The sequence below is a fragment of the Miniopterus natalensis genome, chromosome 16, assembly GCF_054644295.1.
Source record: "Miniopterus natalensis isolate mMinNat1 chromosome 16, mMinNat1.hap1, whole genome shotgun sequence".
Lineage (NCBI taxonomy): Eukaryota > Metazoa > Chordata > Mammalia > Chiroptera > Miniopteridae > Miniopterus > Miniopterus natalensis.
In genome coordinates this window covers 16,051,660-16,065,787 of record NC_142096.1, presented here as the reverse complement: position 1 = coordinate 16,065,787, position 14,128 = coordinate 16,051,660, and the positions used below count along the sequence as shown (strand labels likewise).

General features: G+C 45.1%; 1 protein-coding gene across 1 annotated transcript in view; it reads left to right on the top strand.

The window, feature by feature from the left end:
- Nucleotides 1-898: 898 nt before the first annotated feature.
- The window catches only part of SNTB1 (syntrophin beta 1), a 163,100-nt gene continuing 149,870 nt past the window's right edge, over nucleotides 899-14,128 (top strand). The window contains exon 1 of the mRNA XM_087825375.1: nucleotides 899-1,457. Coding sequence (XP_087681501.1) covers nucleotides 899-1,457 — 559 coding nt within the window. The remainder of the gene's footprint in view (nucleotides 1,458-14,128) is intronic.

Below are 14,128 nucleotides of genomic sequence, written 5' to 3'. Positions count from 1 at the left end.
CCCTGGGGTCTGGGGCAGGCAGTGACCTGCTGAACAGCCCAGCCAGCGGAGACACGGCTCCAGAGACCCGGCCGAAAATGCCCTGCGTCTAAAGCGAGGAAGCTGGGGGAGCGGGGTTATGCTGACGTTTCATTCTGGGCTCTCGGGACAGCCTGCCCTCTCCACTCTCCGGGGACTCTGAGCCTCGGCCGAGTCCGCCTGGGAGTCCCTGCGAAAGGAGTGACAGGTAAGAGCCCAGCCTTGGCTCGAGGAGCCGGAGCGACCCGGCTTGGAGGGACAGACATTGCGGGCTAGGACTGAGGGACCCCTCGCGGCAGCGTGTGAAAGGGAGGGGGGCTCGGGAACACCCAGGGAGGGGACCACGGCCGGACACGCAGACCCCGCGAAAGCGCGGGGCGGGAGCCCGCGGGGAAGGGGGAGCCCAGCGGAGGGGCCGGGCGCGGCGCGGGGACGGCGCTCGGGCAGCTGTCCCCGCGGCCACGCGCGCCCGGAGCGGGGCGGGGGGCCTGAGCCCCGGGCGCGGGCGGCCGCCGAGGCTGCGGCGCCGGGAACAGGTGAGCGGTGGGTCCCCGCCCCCTTCCCCGAGCGTGCCTCCTGCCGGCCGCCCGCGGCGCTCCCTCCCCGCGCTGCCCCGGCTTTGGGGTTTTGCAACCGGCAGCTGGCTTTCTCTCCCCTCCCCTGTTTCTGTGTCTCCTGCTTTTAGGTTGCTCCACCCCGCCCAGGATCCGGCGCGGGGGGAACCGGCTGCCGCCGAGCGCCGAGCGCCGAGTCCCGCGTGCCGCCCGCTCCCCGCCGGGCGCCCTCTCCGCGCGCCCCGGGCCCCCGCGGCCCCCACGCGCAACCCTTCCCCACTCTCCCCGGTTTTGCAATCGCGTGGCATTTTAAGAATGCCGGAAAGATGGCGGTAGCGGCGGCGGCGGCGGGGCCGGCGGGCGGGGGCGGCGGCCGGGCGCAGCGGAGCGGGCTGCTGGAAGTTTTGGTGCGGGATCGCTGGCACAAAGTTCTGGTGAACTTGAGCGAGGACGCGCTGGTCCTGAGCTGCGAGGAGGGCGCTGCGGCGTACAACGGCGTGGGGACCGCCACCAATGGCTCGTTCTGCAGGGGCCCCGGGCACCCGGGCGCGGGCGGCGCGCAGCCCCCGGACTCGCCGGCCGGGGTGCGCACCGCCTTCACCGACCTGCCCGAGCAGGTGCCCGAGTCCATCTCCAACCAGAAGCGCGGCGTGAAGGTGCTGAAGCAGGAGCTGGGCGGGCTGGGCATCAGCATCAAGGGGGGCAAGGAGAACAAGATGCCCATCCTCATCAGCAAGATCTTCAAGGGGCTGGCGGCCGACCAGACCCAAGCCCTGTACGTGGGCGACGCCATCCTGTCGGTGAACGGAGCCGACCTGCGGGACGCCACCCACGACGAGGCGGTGCAGGCGCTGAAGCGAGCTGGCAAGGAGGTGCTGCTGGAAGGTAAGGGGTTAACGCCGCGCGGCCGCACCCCGCGCGCGCCCGCCCGCCGGCCCGCCTCCCGGGGCGCCCGCGCCCGCGCCACCTGCTGCTGTCACCCCAGGGGGCCGGGGTCTTGCGGGTCACCTGGAGTTTTCACAACTTTTACCCACCTGGGGGCAACTTGTCCCCGCCCTGGAACTGTTACGGGCTCTGCCCCAGCAGGGGTGCGCGAAATGCTAGCTAGGCCAGCAGTGTTTCGTGAGCCCCTACTATGTGCAAGCCCAGGGTCCGATGCGCAGTGCGCACTGTCTCAGCTTTTATTTGCGGATAAGCCACGTGGAGGGAGTGCAGGGACCGGGAAGTGGAGCTGGCGAGGGAGGGTGGGCGCCGAGAGGCCCGTCCACGGGGGAAGCCAGCTCGCCGAGAGTTTTCCTCGGTGCACGGTCGCCTCCTCAGAAGCCTGGACAACCCTGCGATAAGGGTTCACTCCTCAAGGGGCCGGAGGAGGGTGGCAGTGTCTGAATGCGAAGCTCCCCCTCCCTCCCCGCTCCCCTGCTCTCCAGGAGGAAACGGGGTGCTGGCCGGGACCCGGGCCCGGCGCCGGGAAGCGCTGCGCTTTCTGCAGAAGCCCGCCTCTGCCGCCAGGTGCCCGGCCGCCCGTCCGGGCTCGGGTTGCTCTGGGTGGGGGGCTGGGGAAGTGCTTTTTCTGCCTGCATTTTCCAGGGGCGTTTTCCAGAGGGGTGTGGAAACAACTTCGAATTTGTAAACAGTTTCCCCTGCCCCTGAGGCATCTTATAAACTACTCTCTTGAGATATGATGTCCCCAGTCCCCTCATCATTGAATGTGAATGGAATCGGTAGGTGTTTTGTGCCCATCTGTGGTCCGGGGTGGCTGGGGGGGAGAAGGGCAATAGGGTAGTAAGCAGATGATGTGCCTTCTTTCCCACCACAGCTGCATTTCTCCCGGATACCCGCCTCTGCCACTTAGCTGGCTTTGTCCAAATGCCTCTGTCAGCACTAGCACTGTGTAATTATTTTATGTTTTTACCCAGCTTCTCTCTAACTGTAGATTGGGTTGTCTGGGGTCTTTTCTTAGTCATGGACAAAATAAATACATTTAGTTATGGACTTAAGTAAATATTCTGTTCACCCACTGTGGCGCTGGTGTGTGAAACTGAGAAAGCTCCCAGTTGGGAAACCAACTTCCTTACGTGTGACAGCCGATGTCACTCCCGGCCCGTCTCCTGGCCTTGAATACAGAGGGTTTTTCCCCCGTCTTATTTGTCTAGAGGACTCGTGATGTCTTCATATTTAATTGCTGCCCTGGATCCAGAAAGTGGAAGGCTGTTTGTTTTGGCTTGATGATTAACATAAGTAAACAGAGAAAAGTTTTCTCCAGTGTGTGCTGGTTTGTGTGACAAGAGGCAGGTGGGACCCAGGGCAAGTGTAGTTTGGACTATAAACTGCTGGACACCTGCTCAGCTCACAACATTTTCGGTAAAATATCAGGGGGACAAAGACAGGTCATTTTTATTTCGCTGTCCTTGGTTGTGTCCCTTCTTTTCTTCTTCTTGGTTTCCATTTAATGAATAATGACTTAGCAAAGAGATAAAAACCTCTCTCTCACCCCAAAAGGGGAAGGAAAGGTGACTTCCTGAAGTTGAAAATCAAGTTAAACAAAGAAAAAAAATCAAGCAGTTATGTGACTTTACTGATGCAGCATCTGAAAAGTGAGTTTTGTAAAAACCTCTAATATGACACTTTTACAACAGTCATGTGTTGCAGGCAAGACCTCTGGGGAAGACCTCTGGGCCTTCTAGACAAGAACCACCTGGGCTCAGGGCAACGGTCCTATTTCCAGCCTGAGTTTTCAGAAATTGACTCCCATTAAGAGAACAAGTAGAGGCCCCACTCAAGAGTGTCTCTTATTCTGAGGCGAAGTGTTTGTCCTAGATGCCGTGGGAGTGATCACATACCATCAAGTCAGATAGCACACTTCCCCTCTTTTGTAGCTGGGCCTAGTACAGAAATTCCCAGCTGAAGGGCTTATCAGAACCCCTGGGAGGGCTTTTTAAGACATATCTACTTGCTATGTTGACTGCAGAACTTGAACATAGGAAAGGCTTTGCAGATGTAACCTCAATGGACGAGAGGGCTAAGGGAGATAATTTAAAGATATATTCATATGGCAAATACACTTTTTAATTAATTTTTTTTTTTTTTTTGCTTTGTTTGTTGGGGGAGCTGATGGAAATTAGGGTGGTAGTCCCTCAGTGCCTGCCAGTACTCTCCCCAGTGCATGACATGCGCCCCCTAGTGGAGAGTCACTGCCTCTAGTAGTGGAACACCCTGTGAAATGAAATGCCGAACGGCAAGTTTCAATGCCTGCCTTTCTAGTTGGAGATTCTGCCACAGAATCATCTTAACCCCCTTGAGCCTCAGTGTCTTTGGAAGAGTGGGAATAAAAATACCAGCTAGACATGCTTACTTTACAGGCCTGCTGTATGGAAGAGCACTAGAAAATAAAAAACATATCAAATGCCTGCTGTGATTAGTTATCTTAACAATTCAAATAAAATGAAGATGGAATAGAATAGCCTTTTCTAAGGGATAATCCTTCCTTTTTTCTTTACTAGAGTTTATATTTCTTATTTTTATTTTACTTTATTTGTATGAACTTATAGTGTGCAGAAGACCACTCTTCTAGGGAAGGAGTCGTTACAGTACTAATATTTTTAAGCACTTACTTTGTGTCAAGCTTTACTTGCATTTGTTCATGTCACCTTCTAGTAACTCCATGAGGCTCAGACTACTGTTCATTTTACTGATGAGGAAACTAAAGCTTACAGACAGGTTATTTGTTTAAAGTAACATAGCTAAGAGAGTTTCAGGTCTTGACTTAAAAGCTCATACTTGTAACCTCTAGGCGAAACTGATACTCAGAGCTTCTGGGTGGAGTATACTTGCGTACTTGGGTCAGTGGGAGCTTCATCAGTTTTTGGGTCAGGGAGTCTTCCCCACTTACCAAATATATTGAAGTGCTTGGAACAACCCTGAACAGGAAACTGCGGTTGTGTGGGCTACTCAGAAGGGAGGGACAGGAAAGAGAATTGAGCCTTAAAACCCTAATGCCCCAAGTCTCTCTAGCTCTGAAAATGAAGCTGTTTCTGTGTGACCCTGCTTTACAATGGGACAGGGCCTCCATCACTGAACACATGGCCAGCAAGGAGACTAAACTATGATTCAAACTTAAAATAGTGAATAAACTGTACCAGGTAAGTCAGTGTTTAACTGACTAGTCAACAAAGTTAGTATCAAAAATCTTCACACGATGGACTTGTTTCCCACTTTAGGGCGTGGGAGTGGGCACCCTGCCTAGAGCCATGCAGATATTGGACCCCTTAACTCCAGGGGGCACCATTCACACAGGCCACCATGGAAATGGCACCCTCTGGGTCGAGCAGGGCGCACCTACATAAACAGCCTTGGCAGCTCTGGGTAGGGAAGGTGGGAGGGTTTTTTGCCCTTAGATTATTAGTAAAATGGTAATTTGAAACATGTCAACCTTTTTGTAACTGAAGTTACAACAAAATTACTTTCTCCATAACTTTGTCAAGATGAGGAGTACAGAGTGTTCTGGAAGACTCATTGGGATGCGGAGGTTGGGGGTGGACAGAATCATCCCTGAGTCCAAAAGGTCTCCTTTGGAACTGAACCAGAAAAAGTGGAAAGTCAAAGGAGAAAGTCAGAGATAATCGTTGATGTTAACCCTGTCCATTAAAGCTTTTCCCTCAGACTATTCCCAGAAATGCTTGGCTGTTGAGATTATCCAACATGTGACTTTCACAATCATTTTCTCCAGTGGTGGACGTGGGGATAGTGGGGCAGGGACATGGGGTGCAAGGAAGGGGCAGTGGGTTTGCTGGCATAAAACCCCAGGATTGGATGAGAATTCGATTTTTAAAGAATCTTATTTTTATGGAATGTACAGATTCTTTTTTTTGTTTTTGTAGACTGTAACAGATTCTTAAAGAATACCCAAGAACTCTGGAATTAGAATCTTGAAACTTAGGTTATTTATCTTTTAACTAACAGTTACTCTTTTTACAAGATGCTTTATGTCTTTAGACCTTGATTTTCTTCATTGGAAAGCTAGGTGGCTGGGTTAAGTCACATCTAAACCTTATTTGACCTCAGATCCTATCAATTCAGACCCAGCATTTTTTTTTTTCCATTTTAGAATTTAATCTCAGTAACTTTTACATTCATACATTTGTGGCAAGTTTAAAAAATAATAATGCTCATATTATTTTCATCTTGTTAGAAATTCAGTATAAAAATGGAACATTAATGTTTTTATTATGAGTAAAATCACTGGAAAAATTTTCCTCATTTCATCTGTTTTTAGTGCCATGTGTGGTATTGCCTTCCATGTAAATATACCAATGAATAAATGTTTAGAAAACAATGTTCTCTGTATCTGTGAGTCTGTTTCTGTTCTGCTTGTTCATTTATTTATTTATTTTTTTAGGTTCAATTGTTGATAGATATGTATTTATTGCCATTTTATTGTTCACATTTTTATCTTTTTTTATCTTTTTCTTTTTAAGAAAGACCCTTTAACATTTCATGTAATACTGGTTTGGTGATAATGAACTCCTTTAGCTTTTTCTTGTCTGGAAAGCTCTTTGTATGTCCTTCGATTCTAAATGATAGCTTTGATGGGTAGAGTAATCTTGGTTGTAGGTCCTTGCTTCTCATCACTTTGAATATTTCTTGCCATTCCTTTCTGGCCTGCAAAGTTTCTGTTGAGAAATCAGCTGACAGTCTTATGGGATCTCCCTTGTGGACAACTAACTGATTTTCTCTTGCTGTTTTTAAGATTTTCTCTTTGTCTTTAACCTTTTCATTTTAATTATGATGTTTCTTGGTGTGGACCTGTATGCAGACCCAGCATTTTTCTAATGCCCCTTTTATTATCATAAAATGAATTTCATAAATCATAAACTAACTAATTTAAATTTAAAAATCAAAATAATGCCCTATTATAATAATATTTTTAACATTAACATGATGGAGAAATGAAGTAAATTATTTTTTGAAAAGCTTCAGTGAATAAATGCATGACACAACTACACCAGAGGTCATAATGACAGAGACAGATGCTAGTACTTGTTTGTAAAATCACCACCAATGCACAGCTACAGATGATGAGTAGGACTTTGTGCTGTCATTTGGGATTTAGTAAAAGCTTGTACTCTAAGTGACTGCCCCTGATGTTGCAAGATGTCTAGAATTCCTGGTTCCTATCACTAAATGCTAGTAGTATGCCACCTCCCCTCCCCTTGACCTCTAAAGTGCCTCCATAAATTTATGAACCGCTATTGGGGAGGGTTGTATTGACCCTCCACCTTCCTGAGAACCAGTGTTCTATAAGAATGCTAATACCACTTTACCAGTTTATAATGCCTAACTTTTTGCAAACTTTTTTACATACTTAATAATACCTATCACTTACTTACCTAATACTTATATTGTGCCAAATGCTGTTCCAAACACTTTACATGGACTAAATCATTGATTCTTACAGTGACCTAATACTATTAGTATGCCTATTTTACAGATGACAAAACCGAGGCACTGATTGGTTAAGTCACTTGCCAAAGAAACACAATGAAGAAGTGCTGAGGCTGAGTCAAGCAAAGCCCTTGTAGCTTTTGGTCCTCATAAACAGCCTTATAAGATAAGCAGATTAGGGATGCTTATCCTCAGCGTGTGGATTAGGAGAGTGAAGCTCCAAGAGGTGCAATGATTTGTCTCAATTAGGTGTTCTGCTTTCTTGTCTGGAATATTAGTTTGCGATTGCTGTTATAACGAATTACAGTAGTCCACCCTTATCTATAGTTTCACTTTCCATGGTTTCAGTTACCGATAGTCAACCATGGTTCGAAAGTATTAAATGGAAAATTCCAGAAATAACTATTCATGAGTTTTAAATTTCATGCCGTTCTGAGTAGCATAAATGACAACTACTAACAGCAGGATTGACAAGTCACTTTTGCAATTATGATCTCATTTGATGCCCTGGTAACCCTGTGAAGGTTATTATTGCCACCTTCATTATTATAATCATCACTTTTATCATCATCATCACTCCTATTTTATAAGGGATAAAGAAGCTCAGGGCTCATAGATATTAAGTGACCTATTTCTGGTCAGTGTATGTATGAGTCAGGACTTTTAGTTGTATTTTACAATAACCCAACTCAAAACGGGGAACATAGAAAAATTCAAGGATCCCCAGTGCCAGGGACAACTGGATTCAGATCTCTCACTACCTCTGCTTTCCTCCCCTCTTGATGGAAGATGGCCATCAACAGGTCCATGGTAATGTCTGACCCCTCAGTATAGATGATGGGAAACCAGTGGTTCACCTGATCTGCAGTTTCTCATTCCACAGTTTCAGTTACCCACAGTCAACCATGGTCCAAAAATATTAAATGGAAAACACCAGATATAAACAATTCATAAATTTTAAATTGTGCGTCATTCTAAGTGGTAGGATGAAATCTCTGCTCTGTCCATCCCAGGATGTGAATCATCCCTTGGTCCAGCGTCCCCACGCTATAGATGCTCCTGCCCATTAGTCACTTAGTAGCTGCCTTGGCTATCAGATTCACTGTCACAGTATCACAGTGCTTGTGTTCAAGTCACCCTTATTTTTATTAATGCCCCAAAGTGCAAGACTAGTGATGCAGGCCATTTGGATATGCCAACAAGAAGCCATAAAGTGCCTCCTTTAAGTGAAAAGGTGAAAGCATTGTTGACCTAATAGTGAAAGAAAAAAAATCGCATGCCAAGGTGAGTAAGAACGAATCTTCTGTCCATGAAATTGTGAAGGAAAAAGAAATCAATGCTAGTTTTGCTCTCACACCTCAAACTGCAAAGGTTACGGCCACAGTGTAAGATAAATGCTTAGTTAAGATGGAAAAGGCATTAAATTTGTGGGTGGAAGACATGTCATCAACAGGTCCATAGCTCTATAATCCTCCTTCTGACATCACAATGCCACTTAGGGTAGTACGCTTATCACGCACTGTGGCCGCAACTTAGAGTGGCGATGTGGGCACAATGTGACCTCAGACCTTGCTGAGGGGCAAGGCTGTTAGGAAATGACTCGGCTCCCTGTGCCCACCCAGCTGCCCTGGTACTCGGCCACTTAACCCCGAATTATACTTAGGAGCACCTTCCTGAGCAAGGCTTAGGCTTGTAAAGTGGCTTCACTCACACCATGACTTTTGACACCAGGTCCCCCCCCTGTGGATGGTTGGGCTGATGTTGAAATGAAAGTGTCAGAGGTTAGGGGATTTATCTGAGGTCACCTTGTGGATGAGGGAGCTGGACATCAGGTTATCTAACAGCCCATCAAGCTTTTCCCGCCACACTACACAAATTCAAGAATCATGCAGCGGACAGAAAGAAGTCTAGGAGGTATCAGGCTGGCCTCTGCTTTCGGGGAGTAAGTCACAAGGCATCTGAGGCTGATTGTGAATTACTTAAGGTTAGTAATACAAACAGTGTGATTTTTACCCCAGCATACGTAGCATAGTATCTGGGACATGTTAGGCTGTTAAAATATGTTAAAGGGCAGGGGGGAGGAAGGAAGGAAGGAAGGAAGGAAGGAAGGAAGGGAGGGAGGGAGGGAGGGAGGGAGGGAGGGAGGGAGGGAGGGAGGGAGGGAGGGAGGGAGGGAGGGAGGGAGGGAGGAAAGGAGGGAGGAAAGGAGGGAGGAAAGGAGGGAGGAAAGGAGGGAGGAAAGGAGGGAGGGAATTGTAGGATTTAATGACCCTTTTTTATGACTTCCACCCTCCACCACTCATGCTGTTGGCCAGTGGTGATAAACATTTGGCACTAATAATGAAAACGATACCTTGCTCCAGAGAGGAGAGGAGACTTTATAGACCTAGGAAGCACTTACTTGACATAGACCAGTCTTGAAAGACAATTGACAGAAGAGGAGCCAGACATGAATTTAAAAGTTATGGGAAAATGTAATTATCCCTTTAATGGCGTGTTTGTAACCACCTTTCCTCTGCCCCCCTGTGGCTCTGGGACCTACAAGTCAGAACATGTAAGAACACTTTCTACCCGAGGAGATGAAAACTGTCTGCTTAGATATTTTAATTGTTTCTTTTTCGAGCTTATGTATCGGCCTGAGAATTCAGACGATATTCCTTAAGTGAAGCTGATTGAACGGTTGGTCAATTCCGTTGCCGCTGTGGTGGGTAATAAGCTCCCCATTCAGTGGTGCATTTTAGCTGCCACCCCACGGAGTGCGCATTAAAAATAACTCGCTGCACGAGCTCCGCATTTATGAAAGGCGTCCAGCGACCAGTGGTCTGTTAGGGGAAGGGAAATTATTCTTTAGTAGCTAGTGGCCTACTAAGAATTCTATTTCAAGTGATGCATTTCCAAGCAGTTAATGTTAAAGAAAAGACAGAATTTCCTCTGCATTTATACCAAGTGTTTTATACACCAAACCTCATTACCTGCTTCACTGGCTTTGATCTATAATAAGGCTTGCCTTCAGCTCTGGCCTGCAGAGTAAGACTTAAGAGAAAATATGGAATGCACACCATGAAGTGCGTGTCCTAACAGACCCATGCAAATGAGCCCCGCTCCCAAAGTGGGACAGACAAGACAGAAAAGTTAACGATTCGTGGTGATTATAATGGAAATTAAAATGACACCCCCACTTTTGCTTGGGTACTGTTTAAAACTACCTCTCCCTGTGGTTTGAAGCGTCTTTCTTAGCATGTGGATAAATGTGCGAAGATCTGTCTCAGCTTTGACGGGTTGCTGAGCATTAATGCAGTGGACACATCTAGTTTGTTTGCACGGCTGCTAAAACTGCCATTGTTTCTTCCCATGGCAATTTTTTCCCTTCTCAAAGCAGTATCGTGCAGTGGTTTAGAGGGTGGGTCTTACAGTTACTCTGCCTGGGCTTAAATTCTTGTTCTAGCTCTTTCTAGCTGTGTGATCTGTGCAAGTTCCTTAAACTACAAGCCTCAATTTCTTAATCAGTAGGTTCATTGTGAGGAGTAGTGATTATGTATATAAAGTGGTTAGCTTATTGCCTGGAACATAGTAAGCACTCAATAATTACTATATAATATGTCACATCTCATGCTAAGTATTATTTTCCGAGACAGGGTTCAGTCATATGTGATAGGAAGTCTTTTGGGGGTACAAGGGATGGTTTGGGAATTGCCATATTAGGGAACCTAGTGATGATAACTGATGGCCTAGTTCGTCTGCCTTGTAAGGGTGAATTATGATCTTACAAGGGTGTATTTCATTGATGATTTTTAGGAGCATCAGATGTTTTCCATCCACCCAACCACAGTGTAGGCTGCTGTGGTTTTTGGTGGGCAAATGTGAACTGTGTCTTAAAATACTGATATGCAGGGACATACAGAAAAGTGTTTTGTAAAGGGAAAGCCAGTGAGTCAGGACTTAACCTACACAGGAAAATTCAAAATTCTCTGAAACACTTTGTAGTAATTATAGGAATGTGGATATCTTATTAGCCAAAAGAAGTCCAATGTTTCTTTTATTAAAAATATAAAATATTTACATAACTGTTACTAAGCCAGCATTATGTTTTAGTTTTTTATTCTATTATTTAGTATTGTATTTCATGGAATCCTAGAGGCCATCCAGTGGAAGATATTGTTTATGTATCCTTAAGAAAGAGAAAAATGTCTAAGATGGAGAGTCAAATAGGATACCTGCTTACATTCTGGAGACCAAGAGGCTGTCCCTTCTATGCAGGAATAAATGAAAAATAAACTTATAAACCTATCACACAGAGAGAGACAGCAAAGAAACTCACACCTTTCAAATTTGCTACTGGTAGAAGGAAGAAAAAATGATATTGCCTAAGATTTTGAATTGCAAGTCAGTTCTAATAAATATTTAGGTCTGAATTTCCAATGTCAGTGTGAGTTTAAAAAAATACTTAGGCAGGTAATTCAATCTAAAGTGGTCTCAGGTTGGGAGGGCCTGAAATGGAAAGGAATGCTCTACAGAAGAGGTGACTTTTATAGTAGCGTTACATAGGCAAAGTGGAATTTAAAATATAGGGAGTTATTTGGCTATTTCAGGGCCTTCATTTCAAATGCTTTCATCTGAAACATCCTTTCTTTGGCAATGAAAATCAAGGTTAATGGTTTCTCATTTTGCTTGTAATATTCATATATTGTCCTTTTTTCTACTTCTAAATAATGTCTACACTGTTATCTTGATATATCAATGTCAGCCATTATTGACTAAATCAGCCTATGTTGATAAAATTATGGCTAAGTCACTATCATTCCATTGTTCAGTGAAGTAATATTCTACATCAGGTTTCTTGCAGTTACTAACAGCTTCCCTTTGTTTTTATTTGCTTAATTTTCTTATACCTATCTCAAATTTGTTTTTTCAAAATGCAGCACCAGTATATCAAATATCCAGCAATATGTTTTTTTAAATGCTCATGTATCACAAATAATCTACTCATTCTGTTTATTTTTTCCCCGGAGCCCTGCCACTCTGGACAGGTTCTCGCATGGCCTGGTGCATGACCATCTTCCTCAGGTTGTCCTTGGCTTTCTCTTGGGTTTGTTTTCCTGGACTCACTGTCACCTTTACTTTTGGTTTACTCCCTAGTTTTGCTGGAGCATGTATATGTATATGTATATGATGTATATGTATATGTATATATATTTTATTTTATTTTTCTTAATCCTCACAAGAGGATATTTTTTCCCATTGCTTTTCAGAGAGAGTGGAAGGAAGAGAGAGAGAGAGAGAGAGAGAGAGAGAGAGAGAGAGAGAGAGAGAGAGAGAGAGAGAGAGAGAAACATCGACGTGAGAGAGACACATCGATTGGTTGCCTCCCACATCTCCCCAACTGGGGCCAAGCCTACAACCAAGGTACATGCCCTTGCCTGGAATCGAACCTGGGACCCTTCAGTCCCTAGCCCACACTAACCACTGAGCCAAACCGACAAGGGTGGAGCATGAGTTTCCTGAGAAAGAGTATTTGGGAGGTAAGTGTATGAAGCTACCTATTCTCTCACTGGGTTGATACTTTGGGTGTGATGGTCTAAGTTAGCTGTCATTTCCCCTCGGCAGTTTTCAGAGTCCCCGGGGCCATGGTGTACTGGAGTGATCAGAGATTATCTAAGGTGGGCAACTGAAGTTCTTGTTGCCATATGGAAGAGGTCTCTTTTCTGTTTTGCCTGGAGTCTCTGGGTCTTGTGGATTGATTTTCCTTCATTTGTGTTTTGGTGCACATAGAACACATTAATAGCACACCTCCCTTTTCACAACACCATTTCTGTTATGGCAACAAAGAAACTATTGAGTCACAAAGTGACAGTCCAGAGCTTGGACTGGGCATGAGCAAACTAGACAAACTAGCTTTGTGACCTTGGGCAAGAGCCTTACTGGTCTAGAATTCAGTTCTCTCACTGATAATATGAGGGTAACAATAGTCCTGCTTTTATAGGGTTGATGTGAGAATTAAAAGAGTTGATACAGAACCTAATACAGTGTCTAGCACAAGGAGTTTAAAGCATACTGGTTATTATTGATACACTTGTCTTCCTGCTCTAGACAAGGCGATCCTAAGAGGTGGACTCAGGTCTTGCTCATCTTAAAATCTTCAGTAAACTGAACAGAATTGACTCATTAGCAGTTGCTTATTGATTACTAGCCAGGGACCAAATGCAGAAACAGGGCACTTCAGTTGGTAAGATTTACTGGCTGTAAAATAATATACATGGCATGGGGTCAGCAAACACTTAAGAATGTCTCTAGACTATAGGCCTTTATTATTTCAATCCCTGGCTGGAACAGGGCCTAAATTAACAACACCAACTGTGCAATCCTGATCCTTCTAACCTTGGAAAACAGAATTTTGAAATGGATTTACTGGGTTTCAAATATTTTACACACTTTAAAATTTTTATATGGGTACATTCTATTTTAAATTATAACGTGTCCCAGAATCATTATTCTTCACTTTGCCAGAAAATATACTCTCCCAAAATTTCTCTTTGACTCAATAATTATAAAATGCCAGAAGACCATGCTCCCAGTATGGTAGGTTTATCATCTGTATTTACCAGGGGAAAAATGAGTATAACTTTATAACTCTTCCAAGTACTGAATAAGTTTTGTATTCTCTGAAAATGCCCATAAGGCCTGGGAGAATTATCTGATAGAAGAAACTTTTTTTTTAAAGAATGAATCTCAGACACTGATTTTTAAAATTCCATTCTCAGCTACTTAATTTTTAGGTGTGTTTATGTTTATATATTTGTGTTCACGTAATGTAAAACATGCACATAAAATATATTTTGGGAATATTGAAAGTTTACCTGATACAGTGGTAGAGACAGAACATACATGGAAAACACCTACATGGAAAATGCACATGACACTATCTGACAGCTTTGCTGAATGAATGTTACAGGTAGTTTGTGCTGCGCATAAAATGAGGGAGGAATCCTGAAAGCCGGGGACCGTGAGGAACGCTTTTGCAGAGCCAGGGCCTGAACTGTACCCAGAGTAACTTATCTGTGCCTCCCACTGCCTTCTTCCACACTGTGTAGAAACAGCCGGCTTTAGTCTGTCTCCTC